We start from the raw sequence: 16498 nt of genomic DNA on the forward strand, positions 1-16498 counted from the left end.
CTGGCAATATGTTGGGTTTCTACATCCTTTTCTAAAATTAATGTAACTAGGCAGCTGTTTTAATACCAGCAGCTTAGCTGTGACTTTGACTTAGGCCATCCCTTCTTTATGTGTGTGTGTGTTTGTGTGTGTATGTGGCATGGTGTTTGCATGTGTGTGTGTGTGTGTGTGTGGAAAGAGAAAGAGAATGAAATGGAAACCTACATAAATTGATTATCTGTGGGTACCCAGCCAGTCAGTGACAGAAGCTAGGAAACCCAAGTGTCCTGACACTTAACAGGTAAATGACTTCAATGCCTGCTGGCATGTGTGGCAATAATATTGCTAGTAATAGTAGTATTAACAGCAGAAAGAATAACAATGGAATAATTAGTTACCATTTTGTGATTACCTGATACATGCTAGTAGCCTTACTATCTAATTAATTTCACATCTATTCTGTAAGAAAGATCATTTTTTAATTTATGAATCTCAGTCTCAGAGAGTTAGACTAACATATTTGTTTCCTAATACTATTTTCCCACTACACTATCACATAAAATAATATCCACCATTTATGGAGTGTGTGCCATATGCCTAGACATATAATATGCATTTTGGGCCAGGCATGGTGGCTCATGCCTGTAATCTCAGTACTTTGGGAGGCTCAGGTAGATGGATCATGAGGTCAGGAGTTTGAGATCAGCCTGGCCATTATGGTGAAACCCCATCTCTACTAAAAATACAAAAAAAAAAAAAAGTTAGCTGGGTGTGGTGTAGTTCCAGCTACTCAGGAGGCTTAGGCAGAAGAATCACTTGAATCCGGGAGGCAGAGGCATCGTGCCACTGCACTGCAGCCTGGGCGACAGAGTGAGACTGCCTCAAAAAAAAAAATATGCATTTTGACATTATTTAATTTTTATCCTTAAAATACTCCTATGAGGTAGGTATTATTGTACCTATTTTACAGCTGAGGAAAGTGATGTTCAGAGAATTCAAGCAAATTGTCCACTAATTGAAGGAACACTAAAATTCTTCTTCATCCCTTGTAAAAAATACATCTAAGTATATTTAAAATCTAAGCAATAACACAAAGTAACAAAATGCATTAAAATAAATGTTAGGAGAATATATAGATAATATTGTGGTCAGAATTATTCCTTTTAATAAAACACAAATGCTAGAAAATATAAAGTAAAAGAAAAGATCTATTCCAAATAAAATTAAATATTTATGTGTGGCAAAATATGTGATAAAGTTAAAATACAATTGGTGGGAGGAATATTGACACACATTAACAAAAAGGGTAAATGTTATAGTTGCTTAAAGTATTTCTACAAAGTAGTAAGAAAAGATAACCCAAAAGAATCTTGGTCAAAGCTTATAAATAAAAATAATCAGAGAAAAAAACGCAAAAGCCAGTAAATAAGTCAAAAGCCAGTAAATAAAGTGACAGGTGCTTATTCACGTTTGTAGGATGCAAATCAAAGCAGCACAATATCATTCTTAACACAGAGCAGCAAAAACTGAGCTAACATTCTATTCTGGTGACCATGTTGAGAAATGAACTCTGTATTACTTGCTGTTTGGATTATAAACTGCTATGTTTTAGAAAGTAGGTTAGTAAAATCTACAAAAAGGTAAAAATACACTAAAAAAAAGGAACTGAAAAGGAAGGAAAAATTTTAAATCAAAAATAAATGGGGCTGAGGGCAGTAGCTCATGCCTGTTGTTCCAGCTACTCAGGAGGCTGAGGCCAGAGGATAGCTTGAGCCCAGGAGGTCGAGGCTGCAGTGAGTTATGATCACACCACTGCACTCCAGCCTGGGCAACAGGGCTAGACCCTATCGAGAGAGAGAGAGAGAGAGAGAGAGAGAGAGAGAGAGAGAGAGAGAGAACAGAGAACATAAATGAAGAGTTACAAAGAATTAAAGAGAAACTGACAAATATCAAAAACAGACCAAGAACATTAGACACAGAGATAATAGAAGTCCCTTCAGAAGAAAATCAATGGAACAGAAAAAGTAAGAAAACAATGAATTTTTTTAAACTTTCCTGAAATAAAAAGTTGATTTGAAGCTACATAGTGGAAGAACACACCATGTAAACACACCATGTACCTGAGAAATTCACCCAAAGCAATCAACCTCAGGGCATATTCTGGTAAAATTACAAGACTTTAAAGAATTTTTTAAAAAACACTTTGGATTTCTAGACAAAAAGAGCAACTGACTTAATAAAATGAAAACTGAGTTATCATTGGACCCTTTAACAGCAATGGTTTATGCTGGAAGAAAATGATGTGTGTAGCATTTTAATACACTCAAGGAAAAATATGTGAGTCAAAGATTTTTATATCTAGAAAAACTGACTTTAAAGTATAAAAGGTACAAACTGTTATAAGCATGGATGCATGCAAAGAATATTGATTCTATGAACACATTCTGAGAAATGCACTAGACAATGAGCTCTAAACTAGACATATGAATGACCAGACATAAGAACTACAGATGCGGCCGGGCGCGGTGGCTCAAGCCTGTAATCCCAGCACTTTGGGAGGCCGAGGCGGGTGGATCACGAGGTCAGGAGATCGAGACCATCCTGGCTAACATGGTGAAACCCCGTCTCTACTAAAATACAAAAAACTAGCCGGGCGAGGTGGCGGCGCCTGTAGTCCCAGCTACTCGGAGGCTGAGGCAGGAGAATGGCGTGAACCGGGGAGGCGGAGCTTGCAGTGAGCCGAGATCGCACCACCGCACTCCAGCCCGGGCGACAGAACGAGACTCCCCCCAAAAAAAAAAAAAAAAAAAAAAAAAAAAAAAACTACAGATGCTCCTCTACTTACATCCCTGATAGACCCATTGTAAGTTGAAAATATCATAACTCAAAAATGGGCATTTTGTAAACATGATGGGATGTGAAAACAAAAGACGCAATATCCAAAAAACGCTGGACTGGCAACACAGTACACTTTGGAGTATCAGTTGTTTACCCTTGTAATTGCATGGCTGAGCACCTACCCAGAATCTCGAGATAATACTAAACCACATATCAACAGCCCAGAAAAAAATCTAAATTCAAAATTCAAAGTACAGTTTCTACTGAATACATATCAATCTTGTATCATCATAAAGTAGAAAAAGCGTAAGTCAAACCGTCATTAGTCATGGACCACCTGTAGTAGCAAACATTAAACACAATTATGCGTAGAACTAAGACTAAATGAGCATTCACTGGTTGGGGAGCATAATAGGTTTATTGGCTCTGACGATGTAAATACAGCACAACTATTTAAAAATGAGAAAAGAATAGAGGGACCACATGTGAAATAAAATTGTTAGCTCTTTAATCATATGTGGGCAGGGGTAGTATTAGTCATGTTTTCTGTGCATATATTATGGGATAAAGTAAATGGATAGTTACAGAATATTCCAATTCCATCATCTCCTGTGTCCTTGAGAACCAAGATTCTTAGTATGGAATAAATATCTAAGAATAAACATATATAGAAGAGGTTGCATAAGAACCCTATAGTATTTATATCCTAGTTCTTCCCACTGAAAAGGCCTAGGAACAGTGATTAACCCAGTAGCAATGACAGCGTATCTTCCTAGTAGCCAGATTGTGTTCCTGTAACACCACTTCCCACTAAAAAAAGAAAGGGCTTTTCAGAAACATACTGAGCCCACACTATTAAGTTGAGTTTAGAATATTTTGTCATACCAGATATCAAAGAAGTTCTCAAAGATTACTACTTTCATGTCAAAAAGACCCCCAAACCAACCTAAAAGGCTCCCACTGACAAAAGATGGCACAAATTTGAGTTCACTAAGGATAATTATTTCAATTAAGTTAAAACCATCAAATATTTTTATATCGATGAGTTAATGTGGTATTTTAAAAACCTGATTACATATGGAATATAAGAGAGAACAAATTTATCTTGAAAATCAGTAAATAAAGAGGGGAAATCAGGCATTTATCCTACCATGGCTATATGAACTAAATCATTAAGTAAACAAGTAATGTGAAAGAGAATATTCCAACTAGTAGTTGTAAAAGTAATTATAGAATATTGCATTTTACGGCTGGGCGCGGTGGCTCAAGCCTGTAATCCCAGCACTTTGGGAGGCCGAGACGGGCGGATCACGAGGTCAGGAGATCGAGACCATCCTGGCTAACACGGTGAAACCCCGTCTCTACTAAAATACAAAACTAGCCGGGAGCGGTGGCGGCGCCTGTAGTCCCAGCTACTCGGGAGGCTGAGGCAGGAGAATGGCGTAAACCCGGGAGGCGGAGATTGCAGTGAGCCGAGATCCCGCCACTGCACTCCAGTCCGGGCGACAGAGCAAGACTCCGCCTCAAAAAAAAAAAAAAAAGAATATTGCATTTTACAACTCCCAAGGACTAACAGATCTAGGCATTGAGCATAGATAACTCCTAACAACATAAAAGACAGACAAACTAGACGTAATGTGCCTCCTGATGAAATAAGCACATGACCTCTAGCCTTGCCAGAAAGATTGAACCTGAATCTGATCAAATCTCTGAATCTGGATTCCAACTTTCAGGCAATACGAAATACAGAGGAACATGATGAACTCCACCATGAGTAGGAAATCAGCGAAATCCAGACTACGGGAACCTCTTTGGGGCAAACAACCTAGATTCTCAATAGATAAATCAAAATAAGTGTACGTTAAAGGTGAATTTTAAAATGTATCAGATTTTTTAAATGGGTAAGACAAACCAGAGCCCAGGGATGCACACTTGGCTGAAAAAAAAAGAAAAGAAAGAAAGAAATGCACGAAAGTGAACGCAATAAAACTCAGAGTATTAGTTATGTACTATTAGAGAGACAGTGGAGATTGTGAATATCGGGGCATGTGGAGGGCTTCTAGGGTGTCTGGAAAAGTTTTGTTTCTTGATCTGGGTAGTGGTTCCAAGGTGTTTGCTTTATTATAATTCATTAAGTTATATATTTATTTTGTATGGTTTTCTGTATCTGTGTATAATGAAAATAAAAGGATAAAAGGGAATAAAGAATAATTCTATTAAGAATATAAGTTTAGGCTGGGTGCGGTGGCTCAAGCCTGTAATCCCAGCAGTTTGGGAGGCCGAGACGGGTGGATCACAAGGTCAGGAGATCAAGACCATCCTGGCTAACATGGTGAAACCCCGTCTCTACTAAAAAATACAAAAAATTAGCCGGGCGTGGTGGCGGGCGCCTGTAGTCCCAGCTACTCGGGAGGCTGAGGCAGGAGAATGGCGGGAACCCGGGAGGCGGAGCTTGCAGTGAGCTGAGATCCGGCCACTGCACTCCAGCCCGGGCGGCAGAGCGAGACTCCATCTCAAAAAAAAAAAGAATATAAGTTTAGCCAGGAGCCATAGTTCACACCTGTAATCCCAGCACTTTGGGAGGTGGAGTTGGGAGGATGGCTTGATGGCTTGAGACCAGGAGTTTGAGACCAGCCTGGGCAACATGGCGAAAACCTGTCTCTACAAAAAAAATAAATAAATAAATAACCAGGCATAGTGGCGCATACCTGTAGTCCCAGTTATCCAGGAAACTGAGTCAGGAGGATTGCTTGAGTGCAGGAAGTTGAGGCTACAGTAAGTCTTCTTCGTGCCACTGCACTCCACCCTGGGTGACAGAGCAAGATCCTATCCCCCCCCCCAAAAAAAAAGAAAGAATATAAGTTTAACCTAGTTAAGTAAAAAAACCAACAGGTTGCAGAATTATCTGGAAAGATAGTCATCCGAGTTTAATGGTTGTTACCTTGACAGAGATAGTTTGCTATCTCTTTGTAAAGTTTGGCATGTTGATTAAAACGGGGAAAAAATGAATAAATTATATACATATATACATATATTACTTATGTCTATATATATACACCCATACATGTGCAGATGTATATAGACATACATATATATTTGCTTTATTTTTGGTTTTGAAATAATTGCAGCCTTAAAAAAGAGTAACGCATGTAATACAAAGACTCCTGTATATCCTTGACCCAGATTGAAATGTATGGATTGTTGAGATACTGGCTCACTTGCTTAGTCTTTCTCTCTCGCGCTCCATTTGATAGCTGCAGTTACGTTCCTTTACCTCTAAATGTATGTCCATGTATTTCTTTAAAAACAAGGATATATAGAGATACAATTTTCTAATATGGACACACATAGTTATTAGCCTGGAAAATGTGCAGGCATTTCACATAACAAATTAGACGAAGAATGTGAAAATAGCATTTTTAAACTGTAAAGAATTATTATTAAACAATGCATGTCTCTTTCTATTCATATGCCTTAAGGTAATTGGTCACTTTTATCTGAAGTTTAAAGAAATTAGTCATTACCGGAGCACAACTTCAGATAATACAAAATGAGGAGACAGCCAAAAATTGTAATAGTTTTCAGTAAGTGTTCAAAACCCAATTGTAGTTTAATTTGTTAAATTCTCAGTGCCTCATGAATTTGATATTAGGAAAATACAGATAAGATGTCCTGGAAGGTAACAGAAGATTGAGAAATGCTCCCAAATCTCTAGCAAGTCAACTAAAAAGTGAGAAGTTACTGGAACATCTAGTCAGGAATATTGTTTCTTAAGTGGGGCTCAAACCTAACGTAAGTTATATACAGGAGGAATATAAATCAATAAAAACTTATTCTTCAAAAAAAGAGGGCCCCCATTTCAAAGATTTTTTTCCAATTACACCAAATATTTCTGTAGCAAATTTTAAAATACATTAATAAACAGTTTATGAATCATATCAGCTTTTGTTGTTGTTGTTCGTTTGTTGAGACAAGATCTCTCTCTCTTGCCCAGTCTGGAATGCAGTGGTACAATAAGGGCTTACTGCAGCCTCAACCTCCCGGGCTGAAGTGATCCTCCTGCCACAGCCTCCCAAAGTAATAAGTGTGAGCCACCACACTCAGCCCATATGGGCTTTTTATAAAGAAGACTGAAACTTGTAAATAGTTTGAAAATCTTGATGGCGCTTTTCAAGATTTTGACATATCTGAGTTTAGTCTATTTTGTGAAAAATGTGAGGATCTTGCCAGAAAATATAGGGCATGTTTCCATACCTTGCACTAAATTAAGCTTAACACTGAAATTATTTGACAAACTAGTCACTTCAAAAGGCACTGTAAAAATACTCGTTTCTAAAATATTTGTGCTAAAAAGTTATACCAAAATACATGAACTCTGACAATGGACGGATAAAATTCTTCTTCAAGTTTGTGTTTATAAATAAGAACATCATGCATTGGAATAAGCCCCACATTTCCTTGCATTCTACAAACAATGCCCTTTTTTCTTTAAAATGTAATCAAGGCTGGTGGTGACAGCTCATGCCTGTAATCTCAGCACTTTGGGAGGCCCAGGCGGGTGGATCACTTGAGGTCAGGAGTTCAAGCCCAGCCTGGCCAACATGGCGAAACCCTGTCTCTACTAAAAATACAAAAAAAAAAAAAAAAAAAATTAATCTATTGTTTGGAATTATAAACTGGATACCATTCAATTATAGCCTGTAACAGAAAGGAAATAAAATTTGAGCTTAACATAACCAGATGCTGCTTTTTCTTCTGGGGATTGAAGTTCGCAGATGCTTGGAGAGGTTGATCCTCCACCAGGTGGAGGCGAGTGTCTCAACGCCTTTGTCTGCCCACAGGTGAGCGAGATGGAAGTGAACGGGCAGTTCGAGTCCGTGTGCGAGTCCGTGTTCAGCGAGCTGGAGTCGCAGGCCGTGGAGGCGCTGGACCTGCCCATGCCCGGCTGCTTCCGCATGCGGAGCCACAGCTATGTGCGGGCCATCGAGAAAGGCTGCTCCCAGGACGACGAGTGCGTGTCCCTGAGGTCGTCCTCGCCGCCGCGCACCACCACCACCGTTAGGACCATCCAGAGCAGCACGGGTGAGTGTGCAGGCCCACAGCCAGCCTGGTCTCTGTGCTGGCTACGGCACGACTGTCCCCAAAGACTGTGCCCTTGCTGTCATCACGCATAGTTGCCAGGAACAAGATACCACCCATGTCCTACAAACCAAAGGTTTTCCTTCCCTATCTGCCTCTATCCCCGCCTCTGGCCACTCTCCCACACCTCCTTCCCAACTCCATCTCTGGCACCCGCAGGGGAAACTGCAACTACAGCACCATGAGGGAGGGACAGCACAGCCCAGCGTCGAGGGACTTCCAAAATCCCCACACAGGTCCTAGGAGCTGATCCCCACAAGCTCCTACTCCCAATGATTAGGCTTGACCTTTTAGGGCTGTGACCCTAAATGAACCAGACACCCTACTTACGACCCATCACAGAATTGAAATGACTGTTTTATTCCAAGATAGCCACAAAGTAACTATCCCAAAAGACCTGAAATATCACTGTGAGAAATAAGAAGGAAGAAATGGATGACCCATAATATTGATCGCCCATTTTCTGAGTTTTATTTTAACAGAAAGCAGATTTATTTCACTATTTTAAAACTGCTATCGATCCCGTATAAATAGCACCTCCTTTTCCCTCTAAACTGTATTTAAGTGTGTGTGGTCAAACTGTATTTTTGTCAGTAGATTTTAGGCACAGAGACATAGAAAAGCTTAACGAGTTTCCGTGACACTGGAACCTACATAATAATATAGCCGTGGGCTATGTATGACAATGTGTGCATATGTATTATATATATAACATTTGAGTTCCAAAAAGAAAATCCCACTGTTTAACTAGGCTTAACTTTATGATTGAACTCAGCATAACTTCAATATAGAACATTCTACAAGAAGATCATCAAACTTAGACTCAAGATAAATAATGATGAATAAATTAGAAAGAAAAGCCTGTGTCAGAATATTATATCATTCCATTTTAGTGCTAGGTGCATCAAATGTCAGTAATTATCATTCAGTCTAGAACTTTTGCAGGCTTAAGAGTTAAAAGGTCCTCAAATCCAAGTTAAAATCCTAGATATATGGAATTGAGGTGATCGTTTTATTTAAAATAAATATACGGGTTAAACAAGAGGAGTTCATTCTTGACCACCGCAGACTGAGATCTCAGTGTTAGGAGAAGAGATGCTTCCAGGCCTTGCATTGGCCAGGCAGCTCAGCAGGGAGCCCAACAGCTCAGACCCTGGCTGCCTACCTCCAGACCAGAGATGGTGGATGTCCGTATGTTCTTGATCGCTAGGAAATTCTCCAAGAACAGCCACAGATTAATAAATTAAATGAGAGTTATTTATGAAGAGAAAAAAAATAATTTTTTTTGAAAAATCAACCATGAGCATGTTTGTGTGTGTTTGCATTCATGCAGTGTGATTTGGAAGGTCTGTCCTGTCCCTGTAGTGTATCACTGTGTCTTTTGGTGTGTCCCATTTTCACCACCCCAACCCAACACACAACCCGTTCCCAGTGTCTGGTCCATTCTTCTGTATGATGAACTCATTGCCTGCCAGTTGAAATCGCTCCTTAAATATGTAAAATGCAGATTCTGGCCCAGAAGTCACAAGGGGTGCTCTCAGGAGAACAGTCAGGAAGGAAAGGGCTGCTGGCTCACTCCTTTACCCTCAGGAAACAGTGTTGCGGATAAAGTAGCAGAAGATTTGGAATGGTTTTTCTCTGCTCCCTGTCAGATTTGCGTGTTTTTGTCATTTTACTTACTGCATCAGCGCCTGTCCCATGCTCTTCACTCCAAACACACAGGGGTCTGCCCTCCTAAGACACTTCTCAGATACTCTGGAGGCTCCCAGAGCTCAAGCAATAGAGTTGCCAAATAAAATCCAGGTTGTCCAGTTAAATTTCAATTTCAGGTAAAGAGTGAATAATTGTGCTGGATAGGTATATCCCAAATATTGCATGAGAAATACTTATACTACAGAACTATTTGTCATGTTTGTAGTGTTTTCTGAAATCCAACAAGCCTATCAGGGCAGGAGATGAATGAGCCCTGGGAGAGTGTCTCGTGTTGTTCCATTTTGAATCTGAGTTGAATCTGAAGGGCTTTAGCCAGAAATGCTATGTGAGAAAACACCCAAAACGGGGAGAAGTGAATCCAGCTGCAGAGAGGGGATCGCATTCGCTTCTTCTTGGGCTCTATGAATCTCGTCCTAAGTACGGAGCCACCTCCACCTGCAGCTCTCCTGGGGAAGGCTCCAGGCTTGGCTGCCCCTGCAGGGATTTAGGGGCAGAAAGGTGTGACTTGCCCCTGGGGTTCGTGATGGATAAAATGCCGAGTGTTTGCACAGGGCAGCTTTACTTCACCCAGAATCATTAAACTAAACGTAATGTGTCATCTTCACAGGCGTGGAAAAATAAACAGTTTAAGTACTAAACCATTACAGTAGATTAACTAAGTAAGCACATAGGATATTTTTCCAATACTACCTTTCACAGTTTCTCTATGACATAAATTTGTTCTTTAAAAATTCATTATTTTATGATATGATAAGGGTCTATGCCCTTTATTCTGCCCCTCCTACTACTCCTGTATGCTATTTCTCTCTCTCTGTCTCTCTCTCTCTCTCACACACACACACGCACACACACACGCACACACACACACATGCACACACACACACACGCACACACACACGCACACGCACACACACACACACGCACACACACGCATTTCCTTCTCGTTTTCTCACATGATCTCAGTACTGTCATATTAATTTTCTTCCTCTCATTTCCTTTTTACATTGAATCAAATATAATTTCCTATAGAAAAATGCAGAAAATTGATTTTCTTACGGGACCTACTAATTTTTGAAAGAAAACGCTCATCTATGAAAATTGGGAAATGACTTTGCTCTACTTTTATTGATTTCCCCACATGCACGGGTCAGATGCACATCTCGCTTTAGCAGGACTTGATGTAGATGTAGATGTGTCCTTTTGCCTCTCTTCCTCTGCTCATTATTTTCAGACACTCACAGCAGATTTTGTTTTTACTAAACTTACTCTTTGTCCTGAAAAAATTCCTCATTTTGTCCACTGCACTTATTAGGCAGAACTTCTCTCCACAACAGTCCACATTCTGACTCTTTGACATTTGGTCAGCCCATTTAAATTGCTCACATTTTCAGCAAAATATGCTATTAAATCTTTCTCTCCCAGCCTTGTTCTTTATTCGTATTCATAAAATGAAATCTCAGACAAGAGTCTGATGCCATATGAGAGAATTATGAAGATGTGCTCAGCTCTAGGTGGCCGCAGGGATCCTCTCGCTATTAGTAGGTGAGCAAGGATGAATGGAGACAGCTCAGCAAATCAGGACAAATTAGGGATGAAGTTACAGCAACGTAAAGTTATGCTTCCTTGGGCTTATTGACTTCTTGGCTTGTCTAACTACAGTAGAATCTCAGGTTCTTTCAGCCTATAATCTACTTCAAGCACCCAGATTTCTCTCCATCCAATAGACTCAACAAGTTTTCATATAAACCACAGTGCCTGGGACTATTAGGTTAATATTAGAGGAGGAGATATTAGAGCAGTTAATATTACAGCAAGACTATTAGGGTAGGAAAGTAGAATGAAAACATGATTCAGTTAATATCATGACTGAAAAACAAGAACCTTTGCCTCAGTCATCTAAAATATTTTAGGTAACAGTAGAACTTGATGCTGAAAATACACCCAGACCTCCACTTCAGAGGACTGGATTGAGCCTGCCTCTGAAGGAATACACCAATGCAATTGTATGGGTTCAAGGGGAAGTTTTTGTTTTACTTCCTGTGCTGACTATTTCCTAGGACCTATCAAAAGGTATTATCACACTGTAGCTAGGCAGACTTGTATCTGGTGATATCAGTAGTCTGAATAGGCAGAAACATTGTCTAATAATCATACACAGTGATCTAATTATTATCTAATAATCACACATCCGGCCAAATACAGGCACACACTCGTAAATGTAGAGAAAAAAAAACTTCATAAAGGACACAAAGTAAATCATTTGCAGTGGTTTCCCAGAAAGTAGTAGGTGGGGAGAGGCAGATGGTGAAGAGATAGGGAGATATTAAAAATAAGTATTTATGACTTTTTATGATTTTAATGCCAAATATAACATTTGAATAGAACTAATGCTCCTTGATAGAAGTAGGCAAACTATCATGATGTATATTCTCGGGCGGGGTGTGGGGGGTTCTGTTTGTTTTCTTTTAGTATTTTGAGACAGATGCTCCCTGTGTCACCCAGGCTGGAGTACAGTGGTACGATTATAACTTACTGCAGCCTCCACCTCCTGGACTGCAATCCTCCATCTCAGCCTCCAGAACACAGGTAGCTGGGAAAACAGGTGCGCACCGCCATGCCTGGCTAATTTCTTTTTTTCATTTTTTGAGATGGGGTCTAGCTCTGTCACCCAGGCTGGAGTGCAGTGGCGCAATCACGGCTCACTGCAACCTCCGCCTCAAGTGATCCTCCCACCTCAGCCTCCTGAGTAGCTGGGATTACAGGCGCACGCCACCACACCTAGATAATTTTTTGTATTTTTGGTAGAGGTGGAGTTTCACCATGTTGGCCAGGCTGGTCTCAAACTCCTGGGCTCAAGTGATCTGCCCACCTTGGCCTCCCAAAGAGCTGAGATTACAGGCGTGAGCCACCACACCCAACAGATTCTCTGGTCTTTTAAGACATTTCTTCACTTTGAAATTCCAAAGAAGCTTTATGTAGCAATAATGCAATTTTTATAAAGAATAAATAGGTTCATTTGCCACACTGTTACTCTTAAAGTTTGGCCAGTGTGCTATATTGTTTTCTTTTTTATTTATTTATTTTTTAATTTTGTGGCAGGGTCTTGCTCTGTTGCCCAGGCTGCAGTGCACAGGTGTGATTATGGCACGCTGCAGCCTTAACCTCCCAGGCCCAAGTGATCCTCTCACCTCAGCCTCCAGAGTAGCTGGGACCACAGGCACATGCCACCATGCTTGGCTAATTAAAAAAAAAAAAAAATTTGTATAGACGAAGACTCACTATGTTGCTCAGGCTGGTCTCAAACTCCGGAGCTCAAGTGATCCTCCCACCTCAACATCCCAAAGTGCTGGGATTACAGGTGTGAGCCACTGTGCCCCACCAATACTCTAATTCTCTTATTAGAGGAATTTCTTAAACAATGATGGAGTTGAACTGTTCTCTTCTCTTTCACATAGTTCAGGGAGGGGAGTAAGGACCCAGGGTACAGTGTCCCCCATGGGAAAGCAGTGCTTACCCTCTTGGATGTGGCTTGGGACCACAGTTTGATGTTTGTAACAGGAGAAATCATATTTTCCTCTAAGTTGAGACACGTTCTTCCATCTTCCTACCTTACATCCTCCCCCATTCCTGGCAGCTCTGAGACGCTTGCTCAGGCCTTGCTTAATATAGCAAAAGCAACTAATCTTTTCATCATCTGAGGTCAGAACTAACATTCAGAAGGTGCTCCAGAGAGTTTGGGTGTTCATTCCGAGTCAGTCATCCTACCCAGGAGACCACACCTCACCCACCTTCATGCACCCCACACTCCAGTCCCACACACACTGCTCCCCACTCCCCCAACACCAACCCTAAACCCTAAGCAGAATGACATTAAGATAATAATTTGGATTTGCAATACGCACAGCCGGCATTCAAAAATGGAAGAAGAAAGGAAAAGCTGCAGAAAAATCTTTAAGTACTCCACAAACTGCACAAGCCACGGATGACTCAATAATCAAGGTAACTTTCCTAGGGAAATAGCATCGCTATTAAAACAAGTTGAGTCATCAAATATTAGCAGTAAAAAACTTCTACATCATCCAGGCTAGTGGTCTGCAAACTATAGCCTGTGGACCACGTCCAACGTGCTGCCTGTTTCTGTAAATTAAGTGTCATCAGACATAACTCACACCCATTTGTTTACCTGCTATCTGTAAACAGAACTTTCAGCAGAGTTGAATAGTTCCCTCTTTTAAAAGCTGAGTTGAATTGTTCGTGCAGAGTAGTCTCTGCAGGAATGCTTTGGTCCACAAAGCCAAATACATTTATTATGTGGCCCTTTACAGAGAAAGTCTGCTCTGCCTATCTAATTCATTGAACCCATTTGAAGGTAAGGAAACTAAGGCCCATAGTGGTGAACCTCCAGCAGGAGGCAGAGTCAGAATAAGAAGCTCAGGTCTCTCAGTAAACAGCCCTTTGTTCCTCTGGTGCCCAACTCTACAAATTATTTATTGCTTGAGCATGAAGTTAATCGGAACTTCAGTTTCTTCATGTATAAAATGAGATTACAATGCTGATCCTCTTCCCAGCATTAATGACCATTTTTGGAGAATTCTTAGAGTTCAGAGAAAGCTCACTTCTTTCTGCCAAGCACCAAGTTAATTAATAGATCCTTGTTATAAAGCAGGGAGGCAAAGGTTCAGAAGTTGAAGGGACAGATATCAATCAGAAGCTTTCTGAACAAAGCACCTTTCTTTTCTATTCAAGATAAAATCACATAATAAATATTCAGATATTGCCTGGACTGGTTCCTTGTCTCTCTGCTAATGAGTTTTCCTTCTTTGAATCTCTCCAAGTGGAAATGGAAACATCGCGTACTTCCACTCTTGCAGGCTCAGATGAAATAAAAAAGAGCAAGATTTATGACACAACCTACTCCTCTTGAGAGGCAGCTTATCCTTGTCCGCTGTTACATTGAAGGAAACTGACAGTGATGATTTTCAGGAGACTTTTGGTTATAACTTTTCCTTTCTTCTTTGGGGCACTCGAGGTGGGATTCCTCTATAATATTAGGAAGTCATAAAAATGCAAAAGTCCTATCAGACACAGAGCGAGATTTAAAATCTGAAGAATACCATCTGCTTCCACCTCCTGCCGTTGTTTGGAAGCACATAAATCACCTCTTGGGAACAGAGTGCCAACCTTGAAGGGCTATGCCTCACAGACAGCCAACAAGCAAGTCCACTTTTGCCCACATTCGGGGTTACTGCATGGCAAACAGTAAAGGGGCTTCCAGGGTGTTATGGCACACTGGCCTTGCCTTAAAGTTGTTGTGAGGTTCACATGAGATCATTCATAAGGAAGCATTATGTGAATTACAAATTAGAATGCCTCTACTTTGGCTTTGATTTGAAATCTCTCAATCTGGCTTAGTTTAATAATAATGATAATAGCTAACCTTTAAGCACTTATTATTTGACAAGCATACAAACAGCTGCATAGATTATCTAACGTAACCATAATGCATACTCTATGACTCCTACATGGTATTATCATTTAAATCAAACAGAGAAAAAAACAAATAAGACTTAGAGGGTTTATACAATTTGACCAGGCCCCACAGCTAGTAAGTGAAATTCTCTCTGTAATCACCAATAAGCCTTGGCAACTATGGTATAATCTGAAATAATTTAATACAAATCCATTTCTGGAATAAAAGGCCTAGGAGCTGTTTTCTTTCATTCTTTCCTCCCCAAAATATGCATCTAGCTTCCTGCCATATTTGAAACCTGTATTTTCTATAATAATTTCTGAAAAATTCTCCTTTTTAAAGAAACATTTGTTCACATATTATTGACGTGGCCTCTCATGTTGGTTTGTCTGTGAAATATCTGTTTAAAGAAAAAGATGTGCCTCTTCCAGGGATGTTGTCTGCAGGCACTCAGAATGGTCCAGTGTTTGACATACCAACATAGGCTTTCCTACAATACAGCCTCTAACAAAACTAGGCTGTCCTGAACCCCTGGTAATAGAATTGTTTACCTTTATACCAAGAAGGTTGGGAAAGCACCAAAATCTGCATGTGGTGTGTGCCCAGGCAGACTTCGAGGGGTTCGTGCTGTAAGACCTAAAGTTCTTATGAGATTGTCCAAAACAATGAAACATGTCAGCAGGGCCTATGGTGGTTCCATGTGTGCTAAATGTGTTCGTGACAGGATCAAGCGTGCTTTCCTTATAAGGAGCAGAAAGTCGTTGTGAAAGCGTTGAAGGCACAAGCACAGAGTCAGAAAGCTAAATAAAAAAATGAAACTTTTTTGAGTAATAAAAATGAAAAGACTTGCAAAAGAAAAAGAAAGAAAGAAAAAGATGTAAAACAATAGACTGAAATTAAAGTAAAATTTTTTTAAAGCCTATAAAAGGAAAATACTCTCTGGGTTTAAAATTTCCTGTTACACTCAGTCGTTTTGACATTATGTGTACTTGGAAGATCAAATATCCAATCCCCTGATCTAGTCATGGTGTTGTCAGACCGCACTAAATGGAAAACATAATTTTTGCCAACTCATGCGTAAATTAAGCAGGTGGCAAATTCTGTTTTGAGGCTGATGAAGTGGTCAGGTATCTGTGCCCTTGGGTTAAGTGAAAAAATACTAAACGAATGTAATTCTGATCTGACTGGTCTCTTGATTGAACTGTAGAGCAAAGACGTGAACAATAGCAACTCAGTTACAAAGGTCAATCAGAAAACACAAACTAGAAAAACAGGCTCTCTCAATGGGAATCTGTATCATTCACTTTTTTCTTTATGATACTTCCACAGACACCTTTTTTTTTTTTTTTTTTTTTTTTT

The 16498-nt window shown here is 40.1% G+C and overlaps 1 protein-coding gene and 1 pseudogene across 4 annotated transcripts in view; both read left to right on the forward strand.

Moving 5' to 3' along the window:
* The window catches only part of DLGAP1 (DLG associated protein 1), an 830806-nt gene that overhangs the window by 744619 nt on the left and 69689 nt on the right, over positions 1-16498 (forward strand). For all 4 annotated transcript variants that reach the window (XM_017867933.1, XM_017867930.1, XM_017867932.1 and 1 more), the window contains one exon: positions 7659-7899. In XM_017867933.1, coding sequence (XP_017723422.1) covers positions 7659-7899 — 241 coding nt within the window. The remainder of the gene's footprint in view (positions 1-7658; positions 7900-16498) is intronic.
* Positions 15595-15987, forward strand: LOC108526915 (60S ribosomal protein L34 pseudogene; annotated as a pseudogene).

Source organism: Rhinopithecus bieti, unplaced genomic scaffold, assembly GCF_001698545.2.
Source record: "Rhinopithecus bieti isolate Rb0 unplaced genomic scaffold, ASM169854v2 scaffold_3856, whole genome shotgun sequence".
In the NCBI taxonomy this organism is placed as follows: domain Eukaryota; kingdom Metazoa; phylum Chordata; class Mammalia; order Primates; family Cercopithecidae; genus Rhinopithecus; species Rhinopithecus bieti.